The sequence below is a fragment of the Plectrocnemia conspersa genome, unplaced genomic scaffold, assembly GCF_051122295.1.
Source record: "Plectrocnemia conspersa isolate PC_06_02 unplaced genomic scaffold, ASM5112229v1 ptg000002l, whole genome shotgun sequence".
In the NCBI taxonomy this organism is placed as follows: domain Eukaryota; kingdom Metazoa; phylum Arthropoda; class Insecta; order Trichoptera; family Polycentropodidae; genus Plectrocnemia; species Plectrocnemia conspersa.
This window is the reverse complement of record NW_028277166.1, coordinates 9,913,389-9,938,980: the sequence shown is the minus strand read 5'-3', so window position 1 is coordinate 9,938,980 and position 25,592 is coordinate 9,913,389. Positions and strand designations below refer to the sequence as shown.

General features: G+C 29.6%; 1 protein-coding gene across 1 annotated transcript in view; it reads left to right on the top strand.

Annotated features, from left to right (window-relative positions):
* LOC148237587 (tRNA dimethylallyltransferase) overlaps positions 1-25,592 on the top strand; it is a 336,763-nt gene that overhangs the window by 292,259 nt on the left and 18,912 nt on the right. Inside the window, exon 4 of the mRNA XM_088205628.1 lies at positions 20,766-20,904. Coding sequence (XP_088061754.1) covers positions 20,766-20,904 — 139 coding nt within the window. The remainder of the gene's footprint in view (positions 1-20,765; positions 20,905-25,592) is intronic.

Genomic DNA, 25,592 nt, shown 5'->3' with positions numbered 1-25,592 from the left:
GATGTGTTATTATGTTTTTCTTGCAACATTTTAATTATCAATGCAAATATTTGGTCATTAGATTATTTTACATGCTTGTGAATATACTGTGTGTAGCCTTATTTTGGTTGATCTCTATTTTCGTTAGTTTAAATGGTCGTTAGAGTGACTTTTAAATTAAAGTTTAAACTTCCATAATATTTTGTAGAAAAAAAAAAAATTTTTTTATAATTACAAAATTTGTTACATGGTGATTTTAAATTTAATAAGTTTATAAAAATTCATTAAATATTTAATCTTTAAAGTCGCAATACTTCTTACTTTTATTTATAGGAATATTGTAAATAAGAGGTGTTCAAATCTAACTCACGCAATAATTACGATCTAGCAGCATCCATAAGTTACTGAAACATAATCCTGTATCGTAATAACAATGACATTAAAAGACGTTTCGTTGAGGTAGGTCAGATATTCATAGTATTCCATTATATAAGGGTCTTTCACTTTGGTTATTATTAACAGATTGCCGACATTATCTATTAACAATTTTTAGGCGTTCAGTGTTTCGTCAATTAATATTTTTCGTCAGATTTTAGGGACGATAAGGCAAGTTTCTCGGGTCGATTACGCTTAATTGCATAATTAAATTCCGGATGCTACGTCAAAACAACTTAATCGCTACATTACGTACGCTTCGGGAGCTTATTAAAGCCACAATTAAATTTCCATACTTTCGTACGAATCTAGTGTACTTAACGAATCTTTCATATTGCTTATTATGTTTTTGTAAAATAAAGTATTTTATGAAGACGATTTTTTCTAATTAAATATAATCTATGCGGATTTTTCTAGTAACATACAATATCACATTTTCTTATCGTCTCATTCCGGATTTTTTTAAATAAATATTTGTAAAAAAAATCAGGCACACATAACTGCTTTTTTGATTAATATCACATAAGTCAGAGCCTGTCCATTCTGGTAAACATAAGAACAAAATAAAGGATGTAAATCGAAAATTAAGTCTTGATGCGGAAAAAATCCATCAACCCACCGCTTTTACTGTTCAATCGACTAAATAGATACCTTCCATTTCGGAATATAAGAAGCACCCCAAAATAATTTGACTCTTTGGATTTTTCACAGTTGCCTTGGGTTGCTTTTTCCCTGTATGACGAACGTATAGTGCACCCCATCTGACTCGTATTATTTTTTTACTCATCAGAGAGTGTCACTATTCACTTAATCAAAACCCGCTCAACTATTGCCCTATTTTATGCTAGTTAGACGCATTTATTTGGTCAACGATGATTTTTTGGCAGATTGCTCACATTTATGTCTTTCTCAAATGTTTCTCAAATACCACGGTAGTTTTACGCCTAAGTGTATCAACACATTCCTAGTTTCATGCGATCTTCACCAAGGGAAGTTATTATTTTTACCCTTAACCCGATTTATTGCATCCATTTCAACATTTTGTTTTCAAATATTTGAGCAGATAATTGGTAATAACCGAGATTAAAAAATATCTTATCCATAACCTAATTGACAAATATTTTTTTACCCAAACCAAATTGTTTGACGATTTGGCTAATCTCTATATTATTTTGAAGTTACCACTTAAAAACAATATAGAGATCACCCTAAATGAGTTATACAATGTTCCGACTAATCCAACCAAAGATTACGAATATATTTAGAATAGTGATGCGTTTTTTTCACGCTACTATGAGTAAAATAATGACTCTGAAGTCCCGAAAAGTGAGATAAAAAAATAAAGGTCCCAGGAATTCCCGAGAATCGCGACTTTAATTTGCTTATCGGTAAAATCATAACAAAAAATATTTGTATATATAAATTATTGTAAAAAACCATATATATTAATTTAATAAAAAAAAAAAATTATTTTTTATTATTAAAAACAACTACAAAAACGAAATTTTAATCACATGTTATGCATAAAATAGCAATTGTAAAACTATATTTTAAAAATTAAAATACAAAGATAGTATATTTATAATTTACATAGTGAATATTCCTTGCGTTAAGAATACTCGCTCGCTTTCCGTTGATGTTGGCTTAATTGCGAGCAAAAATTTAGATTTTAAGTCCGTTCTTTGGTTAGTTTCCAAATCTTAAATTCATTTCGTTGACTTTATTATTTTTTACCGAAGAAATATTCTAGTGGTTTATTTTACCTGTTAAATTCTTGATTGTCAACGTCATATTAATGAAATAAATCGTCATCAATATTCCCTTCATTCATTTTTTTAGCTAATTATTAATTAAATCTTATATAAATAAATCTTTCCCATTATTCAAATATATTTTTGGGAGCAACTTCGAAATTAGTTTTTATTGATAACAAAGTCGCAGTTTTGTAAAAAATGAATGATTTATTAAGATAATTTCAACCAATATTTTACTAATTAAATAATATTTTACAGGCAAATAATTATTTTTTTGCATTAATTTGTTAAATAAATATCATTAAAAACTGTGATGAAAATTACAAATATATTCGAAGACTTCATCCATTTTTTATTCAATATTCGAATAGTAAAAAACTACGAATAATATAGAACCCTAGATGCAACCCAATTATTGCTAATGAATATTGACGAAAGACTCGGGAAACGAATCAGTACAAAACCGGGAATTCCCGGGTTGTCTCAATACAGAATTCTTTCACCGCGAATCCCATAAATGCATCAATCGCTAAATTTTTAAATAAATTAAATATCACTTGCTTTAGAAATAATTTTCGTCCTATAAGTTTAAGGTATGGAATACTCAATGTTGTGAAAGGGTTAATACATCCAAAATTGCCTAGTGATTCACTAAAATGAATCACCTGTTAAAAAGAAACCCCGAACTTACGTGATAGTCAATTGTTGTGCGTCATGTATTGTTTCTAGTTTTTTGTGTTAATCATCATGGGGCTACTTTAAATTGTATTTTTATTATATTATTATACTTCTACTTGATCTTATATGTACATATATTTTAAAAAGTAATTATTAATAATAAAAATAATACAATAAATTAACACGTACATAATTTTATTGTAATGGTAAACCAGTTCGTAAAACTTTAACGGTCGAAAGCGTCATTTTCGCACCGTCAAGTAACCTTCCGTGTAATTTATCGCCCAATTAAAATTAGGGATCCATTCTGCAATTAATTGAATCTGCAATGAACGTCATTTCGTGTAAATAATAATAATAATAATAAAATGGAATATTTTTCCATAATTCTATTAAAAATATGAACGTTGTTACTGCGGGTATTCCATGAAAATTTATATGTACATATGTGCATTTTTTAATTAATATTATTCATTTTGAAAATCTAATAAATTATTTTAATAATAGTATACAATTTATTGTTATCCTATATTGCACATACATTGACCTTTTGGCTCAAATAGTTGACTAGAATTTGTCAAAGATATGGAGCAAGTCTACAAAACTTGGTTTAAAACCAAGCATCTTATAAATCATTTATATTCAATATTACATACACATACAATTTAATAAAAATAATATAATTCAAGTATTAATTTTCATAACATTTATTGACGTGTTAATATCATATTGCGAGTTGTTACTACCACTGTCGCGTTATTTTTATTTTATGAATAAGGACCTTAGTCCTACAATCACTTACTGCATTATGTGTACATATATTTTTATATATGCAACACTTTAATAATGTCACACTGGCGAATGTGTGTCTATAAACATGTAATCTGTGTTACCTGCCTAATCAGTGGTCCGTAATAGGAACGCCATTAAAAGCAGGGAAAATGGTCTAGACTGGTTGTTTTCATAGCCGAGTCTGATAGTGCAATCGCTCAGGTGAGTTACGTGCTGTTAAGTCAGGGAAATCCTTGACTAGGGGCTTATTTATGAGTGCACAAAGGATAACGCCCATTACGTGAGACGACGCCATTTTGTATTGTCGTGATAGTACCGAAACAAATGTACGCCGAGCATGTGTGTGTGTCAGGAGCGACCAAGCTAGGTAGATCAAACCATTTTAATAATAACATGAAGCAACATAACCTATCCCTAATGACGCTTCTTGCTTGCCCTCACTTGCGTGACGTCACGACAATATTATTTGGCTTTCATATAGCGCCTTAAAAAAATATTTAACATGTATAGAAATATACTTTAATTTACATTTGTAGATAATCGTATTAGTACTAGTTTTAATATATTTGTGGATATATGAATGTAATTACAATTTACTTTCAAGGAATATTCCAGAGAAAATAGTGATAATTTTTAGAGCAAATGAAAATTTTGTATTTTTTGTATTATATGACTAGTGTTTCTCATTTATCGATACTTTCAATTTTTATATAAATAAGAAATTGATACAAATTTACTTTCTTATTTGTTTGTTGACCGGCATATGTTCGAAAAAGTCGAAACATAATGTTTATTAATCGCATTTCTTAGAGTCCGTCATAAAACTTATTATGTTAAGCAATTTTTTCGGAGTGTTAATCGTAAATATTTGTCTCTTTTTGTACTACCTGCTCTGCATGTAGCTGTAAACTTAGCGGATTCAAACCAATACTTTTATTTACAATTTCTGCCGTTATTAACCATTTAGAAATAATCGTATAATTTTTTTTAACGATAAAACTTTTATAAGAATTCTCGAGAAACATTTTGTATTTTTTTGAGAAAGTCTTAAGAAATAATTATCAATAAGAAACACTAACAGTGACGTTATGAAATTATATAAATTATAAAATAATGATAAAAGCCTACTGTTTTCACTGATAATTAAAAAAAATATTTTGCTTGGTGATTAGCTATTATGAGAGTCCAGAAATGTTTTTATAAACGATTTTATCATATTTTAAATGTTATTTAAGTCAATCTTACAGTAATCAAGTATTTAAAAAATAGATCAAAACTAGTACTTCCTAATCATAACTTGTAAATTTGCAGAAAAAACTCAATAATGACGTTTTAATGTGCAGTGCAGTCCATTAAAAATATGTTATACTACTTTAAGAATCACGATTTTCTTTCATTGTTACGTTGTACGTATTTACATGAAAATTCTCACGTGTAAATTTGCGTTGTTTATGCAAAACGACACGTTTGTTACATTTTTGAAACGCTTACATATTATGGTCACAATAAATAAAACAAAGCCAATAAAGATAAAATTTGTTGTAAAAAATGTCGGGCGTCGCAGCAACAACGAAATTTGAAAAGAACGCGAATCTGAGTTTTACTGTAAATAATATATATTCAAAATATAAATAATCACGTACACGTGATTCTCACGTTAACAAATCAATCGACATTTTGATTTTTTCCAGCTATGTAAGAAAATGCGGATGGATTTAAATTGATCATGAAATATCGTCATTGATGATATATGCTTTGTAACGTAAGGGTTTTAGTTATTATATATGTATAAGACTTTTATTAGAACAAATATTAAATAATCAAAATTCATTCTTAAAATTCTTACCCCCGTAAAATTGGAAATACATATAGAACCCACATGACGTTGTCGTGTTGCAAACCCCATTTTTTCTTTTCTAGCATAAATACTAGCTTAGTAGTATTCAGTTATGATTGCTATAATATTTTCAGCCGTTTGTTCAATTTTAAACTTTTTAGGAGGATTTGCTTTGGCTAACGACGATGATTATCTATTTATTTATTTTATTAATTTAATAGTTCATTTTTACACCAAACTAATTTTAACTAAACATACATATAATATATAACATAGACAGAAAATACGACCTTTGTGACTTGCAAACCTAGGTAACCAAATGTTCCCGTAAAATTCTCGAATTACCTTGAACTAATTATAAATTATTTTCTAATTATTTTTCCGGCCGCATAAATTTTAGATTTTTGTGCTTTGTTTTTGTGTTATAGTGTTCAGGTAATCTTGATGCTCGAATTAATTTCTGGCGGCTCAAAGTTGCGCGAAACTGGACGAAATCTGTCAAATGACGTGGAAAGACTACTTGACTTTTAAAGTCCGAACTTTTATACTCGATTCAGTGAGTTTTGCTGTTGGTTAAATCAAGGTCTGAACTAGGGCATGCAAATTTACTGAAAAGTATTTATTATAAATATTATATTTATAAAACAATATACATCGAACATTCTCTTTCAGAAGATGAATAAAATTAAGCCATTAAAAAACATAACATGTTTAACGTGTCATTATTTAGGCTCTAATTTTAATATAAATCTCTTCTGTTGAAGAAAAAGCTTTCTTTGATTCTATACTAGTTGTCTTAATTGTTGTAATAGTAGATAATTGCTTCGAATTTTGCTTGAATTAGCTTGGTTTGACTTTATTTTACTTTTTATTGGTTTATAATTTGCTGAAGTTTGTCCTATATTGATACTTAGAAACTGAAACAGCCTCTCCTGAAAAATTTTGAAATTACGTGAAAGCCCCCACTGGAAAAAACTAAGCTTGATCTGTGCTTCTTGTGATAGTATCTGGATCCCAAGACCCACACATCTGTGTCTTTGTTAGAATCAATTTGAGAATTTCTATGTAAAAAAAACACCCTCTGATCTTGTCCGCTCCAAATACCGTCACAATATATCATATTTTAAAAATAAAATTAGGGTAAAAATATTTTTGAATTTACAGATGTACCGTTAATTTGAAATATATTTACTGGTAATTAGGTTATAGAATTTAATCGAATTTACCGATTTACTAGAGTGTTCACATCGTCTCAAAGCTCGAGCTAACTCTTGGCTGTTCGAAGTTGGGCAAAATAAATCTGGCGAGTTAAATGGAAAGGCTGCTGGACTGCTGAAGTTCGGACTTTGATGATACTTTCCTGAAGGTGTGATTGGATCATCAGTGTTGAGTTTTACTGGTGGTAATTCTTAGGTCTAAACTAAAGTGTGACTGTAATTTATAAAATCTGCTCTAAAGCTAAGTTCCGAATTTTATACTTACTGCATATTTGCTTCCCTATGTCAAAATACAAATTACGGTTGATTTGGGTATTAATATAAATTTTTCGTTCATATTATTTTTTATTATAAACTTGAACGATTTTTTTTTAAATATTTTTAGTTTGGATATGTGTCATTAACTTATTTATCTTCCCATGTATTTTTATTTTACAATAAAAATATAATGGAGTTTTAAATAATCACTTGCATAAACAGATAATATGAGAACTGATATTTATTTATTGAAAATGTTGATCCAAACTGTTTCAGATCAATGTTTTTTATTGATTGAACAGATATAATATATAAATAGAAAAATACAACCATGCACGTACCGCATCCACCTATAAATAATTCAAAGACCCAAATGAGTGTTTTGAACCTGAATATATGTCAGAACAGTCAGACTTCATAGTGATTGATTTTCGATAAAGAAGAATAACTTTTGTGGCGACAATTAGTCACCGTCACGTAACGTAACGTGATAGGATTGGCTAATATATTTAAGGCATACATAGTATCTACTATGTGGTGGTTATTTCATATAAACTTTAATTACTATCTATAGTAAAATATCTACATAATAAAAATAATCATAATAAACATTATTGGAATTTTAATGTAAAACATATGCCGTGAAATCATTTTAATTTCTGCAAGAAATGAAAGGCCTTTCTTAGGTAAATTAGGTTAAAATTATTCTCATGGAATCGATTTCCTCTCTAAAAAGTTTTTGCAATCCCAACACTAGATATTTAGACCATTAACTATTATACATATGTACCATTGATTTTAGAATAAATAATAATAATATTCTTCGTCGATAAGCGACGACTACGACTATATGCGGTACGACAATACGTTTATCGATCATATAGTCGCATAAACTTAATATATTTAAAAATATTATAAATTCAATATGTACTATTTTTAAATATATTTTTGATCTAATTCTCAAGACATCTGATCTATGTAAATGCACAAAAATCACCTCTATTCATATAAATGGTGACTAATTGTGTGTAAATAACTATAGACCAGTCGCAGTGTTGTCAGCTCCTGCTAAATTGTATGAAATAATTATCCATAGATATGTCTTTAATTACTTTCGGTGTGTTTTGTTGGACCAAAAACTCGTTTCACTGTTATTAACCTTCTGTCTTTCGGCAAAACGGTGACAAAATCTCTCGATGCAGGAATTCAAGTAGATGCCGTATATACAGATTTTGATAAGGCCTTCGACAAGGCTTGTCATGGGTTATTATTAAAAAAATTGTCAAACCTCAGTTACTCGGATGATTTAACTCAGTTATTTTTGAGTTATTTGATCGATCGTAGACAGTTTGTAACGTATGATGGCGGATTGTCTAAAGACCCTTCGGGGGTTCCTCAAGGGTCCAACATGGTCCCTCTGCTTTCTATGCTATTTATTAATGACATAAATACGGCAGTTACAAATTCAAGCTTTCTTCTGTACGCAGATGATTTAATATTGTATAAATGCTTTTGTGCCTTCTCGTGTCCCAGGAAAATAAAAAAATAATCCAAGACTCGAGACTTTTTAATTTTCTACTGAAAAAAATGTTTATCTCTAGAAATGTTTGCAGCGATGAAATCCGAAATTGAAGAAAGATGAAATATGTATAGTCCATCCAAGATGTTAGTGCTCATCATCGTTGTGTTGGAAATAAGGGTGCGTCTAGAGTACGCTCGGGATAAGGATGCCGGTTTGTTATTGTGTGCGTGTACATGTATATGAATGAGAGGGAGAAGCGATGTAGCGTGTACTTCGTTGTCTCGCTTTCTCTTTTAAGGACAGTCGCTGATTCGTCAACGCTGGTATTCGTCATTAAAGTGCAGTGTGGCACAGAAGTTCGATCTTCTCTAGTGATTTATTTTAAATAATTTTGTGTTGATATTGGTTTAACCCAGATATGCCCACTGTCCCATGGGTAGGTCACTAAACTCGTGCCACTGTTTTTTATTTATAAATGAAATTTTAAGAGAACAAAATTTCTTGGGCATATCTGGGTTAATTGATATCAAGGCTTCAAATTAAAATATTTTACCCGTGGATTAAAATATTTTAATTATTTTTCCATTAATCCGTACGTTGTTAGTTTTTTTACACTATTCTCTATAGGGCTTAAAAAAGTTATTCTTATCCTTGCGCCAATGATAATTTTTTAATTTATTCAATGGATTCTAATGATTTAATAGAGTCGTCGAGCCATTAAACAATCTGCGAATAATTTCTTTCCCCATTTTATATCTTTTTGCTTTTGAAGAATAGCTAAAGACTTCATTATTTTTTTAACTAGTGAAAGATTTTGAATTTTGCAAATATTTAATTAATAACATCAATGTCTGGTTTCTTCGATTATATAATATATTTTTAATTGACCGTTGAAATTTCCATCTTTGCTCAGATTTAGGTATGTTAAATAAACATATATTTTCTTTTAAAATAAAAAAATTAAATATTCTGAGCGAAATTGTTTTGAGCCACACAGTTCACGCACACAATAACAAACCGGAATCCTTATCCCGAGCGTACTCTGCGCATGCATGCATACATACACTGTTTTCTGCGAATTTGTTTACGCCGATAGGAGAACGTTACCAATACTAAATCAGGGCTGTTTTAAGGGTAGGGTGACCATACGTTGGAAATTGAATTAAAAATTGTAATGTATTACATTTTTATTATAAATTATTGTCATGTTGTGGTATTTTGTAATCAATAAAATACCTGTAATATTTTTAAAATATTATATTGAACAGATATTCAACCTGGAGAGTGATACCAAAACTGCTCTCATGTTTTTGAGTTAAATATGTATATAAATAATCAAAATAAGTAAGAAAGTGATATTTTACACTTTCCTCAACAAATTAAATTAAAAAAGTAAAAATTAATTGCACTTGTAATTTCACATTGTCACCCTATTATATTTTCTCACCAATACTGTGACGATGAGCGTTCATATCTTGGACGGACTGTACCTTATTGATTGAATACAATTTTCACAAAATCCCGACTATGCTGCCATTAAAAACTATTTTTGAAGTTGCTCTCAAAAAAAATATTTCAATAAAATTTAGATAAAATATTAAACAAACAACTTATCAACCACCAGAATATTTCCCTGTCAAAAATCATAAATGTAGTCAACGAAATGAATTTAAGATTATGCAACTTTGAATTTATGACTCAGTTTTATTACAAATCTAATATTCATGACTTGACACGTTTTTCCAATGCATCATAATGGTCATTAAACAAACACTAATATACAAGTAAAGATTTAAAAAGAACAGTTATTGTGCACATTTAAAATAGCTAAACACTATTACACATATATTTTTGCAGCTCCTCATAACTATTATAAAAGACAACTAGTCTGAGACGTTACGGACTGCGCTATTCCGTCCTTTCTTGTATATTATAAATCCTAAACTATATAAATCTTTTCTCACAGCTAAGCCAACATCAACGGAAAGCGAGCGAGTATTCTCAAAGGCAGGGATATTCACTACGAAAATTAAATCTGATTTAATCTTAAATACCTTGTTCATTCTAAAAACTTATTTTTACTAGCAAAAGTGAAACATTTATTTCTGTTTTTATTGTATATTTTTACAATTGCTTTTTTTGTACAAAAATATTTTTTTTTAATAAATTAAATAGTTCGCTTTTTACATTCATACGTACAAATATTAAAAAAAAAAGCTTTTTCGCTATGATTTTACCGAAAGGCAAACAAATGTTTCGATTCCCGGTACTCGTTTTTTTTCTGTCTCGCTTCCCGAGTTTTCCCGAGTTATTAAAAACGATCTTTTATTATAATAAAATAGTACAGGCTGCCCTCGACTTTCGCACATAATTGATTCCTGAAAATGTGTGCGATTGTTGAATGTTCGAAAGTCGAGGGAAGTAAAAAAATTTAAATTGTGTGTATTTTAAAATATTTATTTATCAAGTAAATCTAAGATGTTTAAGAGAAGTTTAAGAGACATGTTTAAATGGGGTTTGTGGGTTCTTCCTTTGAAAAGTTATCAAGAGTTAACTGTTTTCCACTATTCTTTTTATTTTTTTCATATAGTATTTTATAACATGCTATGTCTTTATTGATCACCCTAAGCACTTGAGATATGCGTTCTCCATTGGGATCACAATCTTTCATAATATTTAAAAATTTGTCAAGATGCGTGAAGGCTTCATTAATATTTTTCATTGTTAAAGAGTTTTCCAAAATAAACCTGTCTTATCTAAATTAAAAATTTGGCTAGAGGAATATTCTCCATCTTCAATAATTTTGGATAATTAGGAAATAAATTATTTTGCAGCATCTTGATCCGCATCAACCGATTCTCCAGTAAATTTAATATTACGAAAAGAAGACCTCATTTTAAAATTGTAAAACCATCCGTTACTTGCTTGAAAAACCGTGTTAAATTTTTTTTTAATCTATCCTTTCAATCTTTGTGCAAAATAATAGCTTTTGCTTGGATAATTGAAATACTCAGATGGACATCTTTTTGATGTTGGTCATCGATCCATGATGACAAAGATTTTTTCATTTCATCCATGTTTTTTTGGAAACATATCTTTAAAGATTGTGGAAATATATGTTTAATTTCCACAGTTTTGAATGTATTCCTTAATTATATTTTTATTATGCAAAATTGAACATATCGTAGACCTGTTTGTATCATACAAACGTCCGATTGAAGCAAAAGATTCACCGCTATCAGAACGTCTAATAATTTCCATTTTGTCTCGAATCGTGTGAAGTTTATGAGTCCTTGATTTCTTTTTGTTCGTATCAACACTCAAGTTTTTCCGTTTCTCACTCATGTTATATATTTTTTTTTTTAAATTAATTAAAAAAAATGTTTTTTTTTTAATGTGCGAAATAGCGAATTGTGCGAAAGTCGAATGTTCAAAAGTCGAGGGCCGCCTGTATATGCACATGAATATTAGATGTATTTTTGATCAATAATCTACGATGTTATCAACGATATTTTTAGTAACAATTTAACTGCCTGCTAACGTAAACAATATGAAATATCGTAGTGTAAAATATTGCATTAATATACCTATATTCATATATGTACATAATACATATATCAAAAGTAATAAAATGAAATTGCACGTCTGCATTGGCCGGCCAAAGCGAATACGAGAAATTGCATATAGTACATACCACCATAAAACTCTTGTAGCTGCGGTGCGAACCATTAACGGATAAGGTAGAATGATTTACGATACATATTCAATTTTAGATTACTTTTTAACGTGGAACGATTGTTCCCGCTTTCGATATCAGATAAGATCCGTGTAAAATGGTTAATATTAAATTTCGACGTGGTGGCAATATATGTACTATCGATTTATCGACGACGCTTACGAATCTAATGCATAAATGTACCGTAAAGTATATAAATGGAACACTAGATAATAACAAATGCAAGACCGTAAAAAGTTTGATCCATACATCAGTTCAGTCTTTATTAGACTTTTTAATAATCTAATCGAATGATGCATATTGTGGACACATTACTCTTCAAATTGTCTATCATTCAAATTTTTCAAATATAGACTTTGCTGGTTAGTATTGACTAGGATTACGAGTAATGATTCTAGTGTGACCCTTTATTTATTTTTAATTAAAATATAGTAAGTAGAAAAACAATGCCATTCAGAATTATGACAGTCCGAGACATTCATGCTTATTCATGCTTCAAATCCATATCAAACAAGAGTAGGCTTATTTGACTCAAATGTGTTATAGTGAATTATATCATATTTTAAATATGATATAATTCACCATTTATATAAATTTCGCCGCTTATGATTTTATATTACCCTTATCTAATACATTATCAAGAACCGCAATATGGCAATCGTCTTGGCAAAGTGCTTCGATATCGTTTTCGCCCTTAGAAACTCCCATACAAATGACCGAGGGGTGGGTGGTTAATATGGAAATCGTTCCGCTGATCCACCCCCGAGTCTGAACCCTTTGTATCGGAAACACAAACACTTGTCATTATGCAAATGTGAAATCCCTCCTTTGGCCATCGGATCGTTTAAACAGCATCTGTTTCCAGTCTGATAAGTGGTTTTTTTTTCAATTCCACCCCAACCCTATTTGTATTATATTTTTACATAAAAAATGCAAATATTTATATGTATGTATATCGTTAGTTAAATCAATGAAGAATAATAGTTAAATCGGCCAGTTAAGTGCACGTTTCGTGTGCGGTCGAACCTGTACTTAACCCCTTCACGGCCACAATCGGTATTCAAACATTAAATTACACATCCGCACACCTGTCACATACAAAATTTAACGTGTAATTTTGAACTTGGTCCCCGACGGGGGCGTTCCTGAAAAGAGTTACTTTTTATATACGTATGCACGATGCGACATACAAATTCAATGACTGGTATTGAGAAGGTATAGAAGGGGTTTCCAATATTTTTTAGATACACATATTTTAGATAAACGTGGGATAAAGTACGCACTTAGTTTTTGATTCTATATGTCAACTTATCAACTTTTTTCTAGCAACATAAAAGAGGCACTGTTGTATTAAATATAAAATATGTATGTATATATACATTTGTCATTTTATAGTGATATTCAAAATGTAAAGATATATAGTCTTAAAAATATTACTTAAGTATTTTATTTTGCAATTTACTTTGATTTTACGACACTTTAATTTATTGCATATGTGATAATATTACGTATAATATAATATATGGTTAAAAAATAATATACTTAAAATGAATGTATGATTATTATATAAAAAATAGTTATAGATTACTCTATTATAAAAATAGTTGATAATATAAATTATTTAGAAGTAATTGTAGATAAAAAAAATTAAGGAATATTGTTATTACATTTTTTTTAAATAGTAGAAAAATAGGTATATTATCTAAGATAAGAAATATGTTAAATATAAACATAAAAAAATAATTATATAACCCCAGTTTTAATATTGTGCATCAATATTATATTTATTTAATAAATTAGATAAAACGATGTTGCAGAAGTATGAAGTATGATTGATATTGAAGATGCATGTTTTAGTATTTATATTTATGTTAGATAATAATATATTACCAGAATATTTTAAATAATAAATAAAGATGTACATTGATTTAATACTAGAAATAGAGATGATTTATGGATTGTTTGATATAAGAAAACGAGTACGGCCAGGGGAATAATATACGGAGGTGTGAATTTGTATAAAAATATTCAAAGGATAATTAGCAAAAATAAAAATGTATAAGTAAATGGAATGAAAAAATATCTTCGTGCATTATGCATTAAGAAATAAATTAATGTGTTTTTTATATTATATTTATTATGTTTTATATGTATGTTTTGCTAAAATTTGTTTAGTGTATATACAATAAGATATAAATAATAAATATGATTGACTCCTTTCTTTTTGACTTTCACTCGCTCGCACCGACCCACCGTCATTTTTATTGCTTAGGCCGATTCACTGCGTTGTAGAGCGCCATTCATTCTAACAACAATAATAAAAACTCTAGGTGAATGCCAAGGTCTTTCAATAATTTTGCAATACTAAATATGTGGGGGCGTTCACTCATTTGCTAAAAAAATAATGCATTTATTAGCCTATGAATGTGTTTCATTTATTGAAACATAATAGATGTTTTGAGACTGTTTTCTTTTTTAGAAATTTGAAATATCAGCTCTACCTATGCAAAAAAATCTCAACGGCTGATATTTCAGCGCAAATTTTTAAAATTTAATTTTTATGTTCAATATTTTTGTATTTTTGTATATGAGCGACGTGTCAACATAAAATTAACACTTTGATTTATCTCAAGCTAGCAGTTCCCAGACACTCTGTTATGTAACAGAGATGACCACGCCCTTTTTTATGATAGGGATGGCTGGCGAAGTGAAAACTAAAGCAGATATTGCATACATTGTTTGTACATTTTTATCCCCATTCAGATATATGTTTACCCTAAGGGTTTACAGCATATGCTATCACTTCCGACATTTTGATCCAATTAAATGTAGCATTTTATATCAAGAGCTATATTTTAAAATAACTGCTTTTATTAATACGCAAATAAGAGTTTTTAATTTATAGATAAAATATTTTAGAATGTTACTTCGTTTGCTTATTTTGGATTGAATTGAAAACATAATTTCTTTAATGCTTTATCATAAACACAATTAAATATAAATATTATAAATATATTGTGTAAATAAGTATTATCCATTACGCACATTCCGTAATACAACATAAAGTTACTGAGTTATGTAAAAACATTCAAGTTCACCTGCCACATTACGAAAATATTTATACTTTGTGGTGCTTTATAAATGTTTTTTTAATAAATATTGACTTATGAAATGAATATTTTTGAATACATCTTACGTTTGTATTTTTACGGACAATTCGTATTTTAGAAAGCTTTCCGTTGTGTAACTAAAAATATTTGAGCGTATATCGACTGTTGCCATCCAATTTCTTCCTGTTCTGAAAACCGGTTGTTAATAATTTGAAAGATTTAAAAACCTGTTGCTTAAAAAATTTTAATACAATAGTAACTGTTTCATAAAATTCACACAATGTAAAATGGCAGTTTAAGAGTCATAATTTGTCTAAATATATCGGTTTAAAAAAATATGCACAAGATAATTTTATATATTCTTAAAGTAAAGCACAATAGAAATTTACTGTCAAACATATATTGTGTGTTATAATAGTAAAATGGCTGTTTGATAGTGTAAAGACTTTCATGCAAAAATTTTTTGTCAGAAAAGAATTCCTAACCGGATCTTCTTTGGCGATGCATCTAGAAGTATTTCGTACGTCAAGTGGCAGACAGATTCTTCTCTTTGTGTCGAATTTGGAAGCAGCACATGCCATAACACGCCATTGTTTCTCTACAAAAAGATATTATGCAAATGGTGGATAATTTTCAAGAAAAACCGATAGGTCACAGACCGACGAGAAAAAATGCACACTATTTGAATAATGATTACAGAGACGAAACTTCACACATAGAATTACAAATACTGTCTACCAAATCTAACGTATCGCTTAAAAGCAGATGGGATGACCAACTTCTTTGGAATGTTTTTCATTCCATTCTTCACTGCAAATAATGTACGATTTAAGTAGTTTTTTTCAAATTAGATTTATATTTGAATTTTATTGGTACCATCAATTTCTGCACTTGTCATTCATTGTGTAGCTGAAATATAAAAGGTTTACCTCAGCTGCAATGTCGACACAGTTATCTCAGCTTGATAAATGACCCGGAGACGTGATGATATGTCTCTTTGTGAGCGTTTAAAACGCCATTGATACATTGTGCCCCACTAGAGGGTTTTTGTTAAGCTTTCGATATAATAAAAAGTTTAAAATAAATCGACCTGCTAAGTCAAGTTCATCGATCGGCAACCTTTTTATGCTGCTCCAAAAAATATTTCATTGGCTTCTAAATAGCCCACAGACAGTCTTTGAAATTTTGATTTATAATACTAAATTATATTAAAATAATTTAAATTTAATCGTATTTTTCCAATAATCATAATTAATTTATTTCTCAAGATTAATTATAAAAAAAATAAGTTTTAGGTTCCATATAATAATTAATTAATTTTTAACCAGTCAATAAATAAAATTTCATATACTGAATTCGCTACAAAAAAAATGATTTTTGTAATCGCTGTATAAATTATATTATTGCTTCTGTTATAGATTTTTATCATTTATACATATACATACTTTCAACATGGATTTTTTCATAAGAGCAAATTTATATTAAACATATGTTTCAATCTATATTGACAATGATGAGCTTATTGTAATTCGATAATTTATTAAAATTCCATATTCAAAGGACGGAATAGCGCAGTTCGTAACGCCTCAGACTAGTAACTCTGAGGTTGCGGGTTCGAGCCCCGGCAGCGGACTCGAATTTTTATTTATAAAAATGCGCTATTATTAAAAAAAATGGCCCCAGCTGCAATGGCATCTAAGATTATAAATTTTGTAGCACATAATAATTTATAATTATTAATATACATGTCACCAATTCCCTGACTTTCATTCTTGTGGTTAATACTTACTTGTAGATATGCATTATGTCAGATTGATTTACTTATTTGGTACAGATTTGCCTGTTGTAATGCATTGGGCTGACGCCTGTCAGGTTACAGCAGAAGATTTAAAAATATATTTTTACAAAAAATGCAATTACAATTTTTCTTCGTCAACGCTATACAAATGCAAGTCCTTTGAAACTGTTAAAAAATTGCATAAATATTGTGGACCTTACTTAAAAAAATACACTAAAATGTCGGATATCAAAATTGTATTAAATACACTTTTACCATTCTGTATATACATTTTGTCATTTACTAATCGTGCTAAAAACGCTAATAACAAATTGAATCTTAGCAAAACAATGTTAGAATCGCATAACAACGTTCAAATAATAAAATACTGTACTTGCATGCAAAAAATAATTACAGAAGTAAATTATATACATACATGGATTAGAGTGAAACACTTTTTGCAGCAATTTTCATACAGAAAATATTATTTTTTTAGTTTAAAAATCTATCATCATAATCTAAAGACTAAAGTTCAACTGTAAGTGAATTAAATATGTAGTATATATCATCCTATAATAATCAACTAGTTAGGAAACAAACTTTGTGTTTGATTTTCTCTTATCACATTGTATAAAATATAATTATTCACTTCCACTGTTTCATGTTGCTCACAACCTGAGAATAAAACTGTAATTATGCCTTTTCTATGGCTCATACTTCTTGTATTACGCAAATACTTTTATTAATCTAAGCCCATCTCCCTATTCTTTGTATACTGACATAAATTTATATAAAATATGCCAAGTCCGCCCCTGATGCCACGTCTCTAATTAAACGTATTTGTTTTGTATTGTATTCGCTCAGAGATACAATGTACATATGTAGGTATATATACGTTGAGATTAACTGCTTTGTGTGTACATACATAATATAATATATATTTAATATGACGATCGTTAAGTATGCCCAAAATCGCTTGAGCTTTGAAAAATAAATGTGGGTCGGATTGAGAGAGCACACAAATTATGTATGTTTTAACTTTCTCTTGACAACGTTCTACGTTTTATGATTTAATAAATTCGCATTCTCTTCTTTTGCATGCGAAGGTCGGTTGGAGATGTTTGAGAAAAGCAATTTCATTACTTTGTTTATTCTGGGGAGAAAAAAAACTTCAATTCACCATTTTTTCTATTCAAAACGGCCAAAACACTTTTTAATACACATCTCTACTGTTTTGAGTAAAGAAAAAAAAATACAGAAAGCTCTTTTCAAAATGTAAACAAACAATATTGTCTTAAAATGTTTCTTTTATGTAGGATTATTTTTTATCAGCTTTTAATGTATCACTTAATTTGTATTTTATATATAGTCTTTGGCTTTTTCTAAACGGTGTAAAGACAAAGATGACTTTAATTGAACCCCTTCTATATTATGAATATTTAATAAAATGCTGCTAAATCATTGCATTGTTTTATAACATAAAATAATACAAACAAACTATCAATATCAAACCTTAAAGCAGTAAAGGATTTTGTAAAAGAGCTGTTTCTATAATAATGAAAGCAAACATTGGTTAGAACAAATATAGTACACACTACTTAGTGTTCTTAATTAAATGATAAAATCTATATATTTATTTATATAATATGTAAATCATAATTATATTAAATATTTGTATTAACTTGGTCCATTTTAGTGTTGATAATAAAAAGCATATTTGTTCAGGAACGATTAATTTTATATGATAATTTCTAATTATAGAATTAATAAGAAGAGCTTATAAAATTAGTTAAGGTAGATAAAGGTAGTATATATTGTCTGAAAATATTTGAGTAAATTAAAAGCAAAAATGGTCAATAAAATTTTTAAAGAAGTTTTGTCTATTATTTCAACGGCCGCGCCGGATCTATCGTATTAGTTTATTTTAAAATATTTACAATAATTATTAAAGTAATTTATTTATTTTTTATTGGAATAAATAAAATCAATGTGTATTGTGTGGTCCGTCAAAATTCATAAGAAAATCTAAATCAAAGCTTTTATTGAAATGAACCGTGAAAACATGGCGTTAAAAGCGCCATAAAGCAAGATGCCTTTAGAAATGCAAGTGCTCAGAACCTTTCCTAAGCTGGGCAAGTGTATAAAAACAGATACACGGTGACTTAATATAACACTTTAGTGACATAGACTAAATATATCACAAGAAAATAAAAAAATTGTCCGCCATATCCCACATTTGATAAAAATGTGATATTACTTAGTAATTGAAATATAGAAAAGCATATCTTATTTGAAACCTTATGTCTTTCATTATTAGTTCGAGCTAAATAAATACAGATTTTATTGTGAGTGGATCTTCTAAAAATCATGATCCACTGTAAATTATTTTTATATGTCTTTTTTTAACAATTTTGCCAAATGCATATTTAAAATTTTTTTACAATCATAATTAATCGTGATTTATTTTAATAAAGCACCTTATTCTGTGGATGCAGCGTTCGTAGCATGTTGCTTTAAATAAAGCTCGGCGTTGGTGGTATTAAATGGGGTCGACCGGCCAAAGACTAGGTCGAGCTTTTAATCGAAGCCTGACAAGTCAAGAAGTAAAAAAATTTGCGTCGTTCCAAGGAAAACGGATGGTTCACTGTCATATTTTTTATTAATTTAGGATGCCACTTATCAATTTGTAAACAGGTTTCGATGTGAAGAAATTAGATAGATAAATAACATTATTTCTCATCGTTCTTTCATTGATGAGGATCGTGACCCACAATCATCACTCGACTGGATTGTTTAACACTCGCAGATTTGAACGCTTCTGTTATAGGAAGGCTAGTAAAAAATATTTAGTCTATCCATATGTGTGGAATTCTTCCTATAGATTTTAGCTGAAGCTGCTGTTAATTGGTGAATGACAATGTTTGAATGGCTTAATCGTTTTATATATGGATTTAAGAATGCTTTAGATTCGATCGCAAAATATCGTCAAAAAACATCTATAAAATGACGATTCATTTAAATTTATATAAACGTGTATTGATTATAAAAATATCTCAAGTCCTACCGATCTAAAACTAAAACTACTTCTGAATCGTCCCATTGAGATAAACACAGCATTAGCAAAATATTTTCTCTTTCTTTTAAGGGAAACAATTCAATACAATTAGACTTGAACATGTAATCATCAAATTAAATATTTTCAATAACTACTACAAAAATATTTTGGGTTCTTTTCTGTTATTTCCATTGTGCAAATTAAATTGCCACACCTTGTATGTGCGAACTGGAGATTCTCCAGATTATGGAGACATTAATTATATTTTTTCTCCAAGAGAGCTTTGCTTCTCAAGGTGTAATTATTATCGCAATCATTAATATATTAATAATAATTACACCTTAAGAATCAACCGCCATATAATTAAAAAATGATTAATCCATCTTATTTAATAGCTCTATCATGATTGTATAATTAATATTTCGTTTTTGCCAACCCTGTATATATGTGTGTATGTGATTTGCGTCGAAAGCTCTCCGATTCGTATTTGCTCTCAAACCTTGACCCATTTGCGTTGTTGTCTCGAGCGTGGGACGAACTACGGCCTCCAATTTGTATACTCGTGCTTAACCCTAACAAATAATACTATTAAACATTTTTTTCTTTTAATTGCAGATCCCTAGAAATCTTTTCACGCACAGGCAAACGTCACAGCACCATTCTGGAGGAGCAAAAGTCCGAAGAAGGAGGATCGGGATTGGGAGGACCGTTGAGATACCCAAGCTCCATCGTCATATGGCTTCACTGCGAACAGGTTTTTGCACCTATATTTTTTATACGTTGTATAAATTTAACCAGGGCTGCTAAATCAAAACATCCGTGAGGTGCAAGACTAATATAATAATCTAAAGCCAAGGGTTAGATTCTCACGGTAGAACTAAATTTTTTTTCATATAAAATAAAAATATATTTTAAAACTAGTTTAAACTCATCAATGTATAATTAATTTAAAACACATAAGTCAGTCTAACTAATATTCGACTTCACGGACCACTTTACTTGAAATGTTTAATCCACGGACCACAGCATGATTTTTCCATAAAAGTAACATTCTAAATATAAAATGGTACTTGTTTTTTTCCGTGAGGGAGACTTAGTGCTCGCCAATTTATTGATACCACAGTCAATTAGAACAATTTCGAGGTATAATTGGATCAGCCTATTTTCTTACTGATGTTTTTTGACCGATGCGCTAGAGTTAAAACAGGTTGAAACCTGTAATCTAAACAGGTTTGCGACGGCCATTAAATATTTTGATTATGCATAAAATATGATTTCAGAAAATATGTCGCAATGTATTTGTAGCATAGAAAGGGTTAACTCATACATATTATTATTTGTTCAAGAAAGCAATCGTAGACAGTTTGTAACCTATGGTGGCCGATTGTCAAAAGAATATTTTACCCCTTCGGGGGTTCCTCAAGGATCCAATCTGGGACCTCTGCTTTTTGTGTTATTTATTAATGACATAAATACAGCAATTAAAAATTCAAGTTTTCTTCTGTACGCAGATGATTTAAAATTATATAAATGCATTCGATCTGTTGTGGACTCCTTCTCTCTACAAAGTTTTTTAGACTCTCTGTGGAGATGGGCTTCCGTTAACCGTCTGCCCTTTAGTGTCGGAAAGTGCTATACTGTGTCATTTTCTCGATCCCGTTCGCCATCAGCTTATTTCTATCATCTCGGTGGTAACATTTTGACTAGAGAAACTTCCGCTAAAGATCTAGGAATCGCTTTCGAGAGCAAATGGAGGTTCTCTCTACACATACACGACGTCTGTGATAAATCTTCCAAAATGCTCGGCTTTGTTATGAAGAATGCCTTTCACTTTGACGATCCGTCAGTTATTCGCATCCTCTATGACACCTTAGTTCGTAGCATTCTTGAATCGGGATCTATAATTTGGAATCCCCGAATAGCCAAATATTCCCTTTTAGTGGAAAAAATTCAAAAAAGGTATTTAAGATACCTTTACAAAAGGACATTTGGTTATTATCCGTACTTATATCCCAGCGCCTTTTTTTTAGGAGCGTTGGGATATGATTCGCTGAGTTCTCGCAGAAAGCTGTATGTCGCTAAGCATTTTTTCAAATTACTAAAAGGTGCTGTCGACAATCCAGCTATTCTCGAGGAATTCCAGTTTTGGGTTCCGGAACGTTTATGTATATATACGTTTTTTTATGTTTTATAAATTTAAAATTTGTTTCGACCATCGTGGCGCATTGAGGTAACCTGTTAGGCCACGATGGTCTTAATTTAATCTAAAAAAAATAAAAATAAAAAGTATTACGATGTTAAAAATACATAAATTGCCATTTTTGTCATGAGGCCCGGAATCATTGGTTTTCCAAGGCCTGGGCTCGCTCTCGGCAGCCCTGACTACAGATATGCAGTGAAATCTCAGTATAACGAAGCTCACAGGGTCGATGAAAAAATTTCGTTATATTGAATGTAAGGAAGATGGTTTATTTTTATTTTATTTTAATTACAATATTACTCAGCAGCAAAATAACCTTTTATAAGATTGACAGATCGCTTTTTATCCATTATTAAAGATACTGTAATGAACACATTAAAAAATGTTTTATAAAAAAAGTTTGAGGGTCGGCAATATTTTGAACACATCCGGCACACGCCAAGTCAAAGACGAACTGAATTCAGATAAATATTGTGTCAAGTTGTAACGTCATTCTTAAATTCGGATCAAAATATTTCGTTATACTGAGATTAGTCTTCGTTACAATGAACACATTTTGTATAAAAGTTTTTCAGGGACAAATTGAAGATTCGTTTTACTGGGAATTTCGTTGTTTCGATATTTACTACATTAAGCTGTATTATTAGTTCGTTATACAACATCTTTAAAAAAATTAAATTGTTTATTTTTAAACATAAGCTTAAAAAATTACTTAAACTTATTTTAAATTATTTTATAATTGCTTATGACAAACTTTAATAAGTATTATTAATATTAAATAATTTAACTTTTTACTAGTTTTTTTGTATATATTCAAATTATGATTTCTTAAAGTAGAGAAATAAAAAATGCTTATGTTTTTTATTGGCACAAGATTAGAGTCTCCAATTCGAGTAATCGAGTACTCGATACTCGAGTATACTTGTCTATTTTTCAAGTACTTGATAATCGAGTATTTTGAAAATTACTCGATTAATACTCGAAATTAAAAATTTTGAAATATTTCAGAAACAAAAATAACTTTAACTCGGTCCGGTAAAGGTTAACGTCTTGCTTTTATTTGGCGTTTATGCCCGAAGTCCCGAGTTACTATCAGGTATAATTTTTTCATAGTTCCATAGTTGCATAGTTCCGGTCGTCGGCTATGTTAGTGGGTACGACGGAAAAATTTCTTTTGTGTTTTCTGTTCGACAGTCCCGACTTATCTAATTTATGGCAATGAACAATATGAAATATCAACAAAAAAAATTTTTAGGTTTTATGACTATGCAGTTGTAGCGCAAAGTGTTGTCAATTGTTTTTACTGATCCCTCAGCTTAAAATATAAATCAAAACAATTGTGTGTTTTAAAGGCATTTAAAGTAAAGTCAGTTCTTTGCGAACCGTTTAGCTCTAGAGTGAAAGGGATTCACCCAAATACATCTTCGAAGGATATAGATTTAAATTCTTCGCATTAATCAGAAGGAGTAGAATATTGTATATTGTTAAGAAAAACAATCTATTCAAGAAGAATTAAAAATGCTATTTTGTCAATAGTCGAAGGAAATAAGAGAAAAGCAGAGAAGGGAATGAAAGAAGAGAACATAAAAAAAAAGTTCAAAAAATTGTATATCTATAAAAAGCGAACAGATATAAATTAGAAGCCTTATCCAGCGCGTTAATGACAATAAGACCAACATCAACAGCAACGGAAAGGGTTTTTTCCATAACGGGAATAATAAAACCAAAGGTTAGCAGTAATATTAAATTCGAGACACTTTTTGCATTATTGTTTTTAAAAAGTATGTTCGTGAAGTTAAAATAATTGTAAAAATTAACATACTAAGTATTTTATTTATTTATTTATATGTGCACGAATTTGAATAATAGCTATTTTGGTACATTTGGTAAATACTCGAAAGTACTCGAGTACTCGAGTATTTTAAAATTTTAATATTCGATACTCGAGTAGTTGATGGTTCAAGTAATTGGAGACTCTACACAAGATGATGTACGAGTTTATCGGACCTTTGGAATCCGACTATGCCTTAATCTCTAACGTCCGCATTTAGTCACGTCTGAAAATGCGCTTTCGCAACTTCCTGTATCGTCTGTATTGTACTCAAATTATTATTATCATTGTAAATATAATGCAGTACCAAAGTAAGCGTTAGCCCAATCTGCTACAATGCAGAACAAACAAAGACTATTTTTCTTAATTATAAATTACGTACAGGTAAAATATTTATCTTTAAATGACTGTGGCTATATAAGCCTAGCATATTATAAACTAAGTATGTTCGTATTAGTGATTTCATGCCGATTTCATTACATATGTATATACAATCAATTTGAATAACAAATTGAGCTCAAAAAATCTACGAATTCATATATAATTCGATGGAACAGAATTCTCCTTTTATATACATATATGCGACTTTAAGCGATTTTGAAAAGCAGTTTACCATAATATGGCATCTACTTTTATTCGATCTTAAAAATGCAAGATATAGAACATTTTGAAACGTGTTTTAAAATATAAACGACTTTACCGATTAGCATGTTAGACGCTAAAAATACATAAATTTTATATGAAAACCAAAAATTTTCATTTTTTTGTTAAACCAAAAATACAATAAGAGTTGTATATGCTACTGTACAACAAACTACTTATTAATTGTATGTAAAAGGCAATTTAATTGGATCTTAGATCTAACATATCCTTATCTCTTTTCAATTCCCGAGAGATAATTTATCAGAACTTTCAGTAGCCGTCTATTATGTCTGCGTTTGAGTCTCATATAGAAACTGTCCGGACCGGCTTTGTACAATATATATACAATCTTATAATATATATTAAATTTCTATACAACCTTTAGTAAATAACTGCGTCCCGTTCGCTCGCGGGTTTGTCTTCTTGTGAGAATTAACGCTTGTTGAATTGTTAATTCACCGCAGAGAACCTTGCGAAAGTTTCTTTATACTCCCAAAACCACATACAACCAACGTATCGCGTGACATTACAGCTATGTTGGAGTTAAAAAAATAATGTATTTTTAATTTCATTCATAATTTTAGTATAGTAAATTCTGATTTATTTGCCAATTTAAAATAAACACCCTTATGCTACATTAAATTTTAATTATCACACGCACCTTATTTTATAATAAACAACTATATTGATTCACTTTTTTCAATATAATATATGTATATGACAGACACAGACACAGTCCAAAGGAGCCGACAGTGAAGAAGTGGCTATT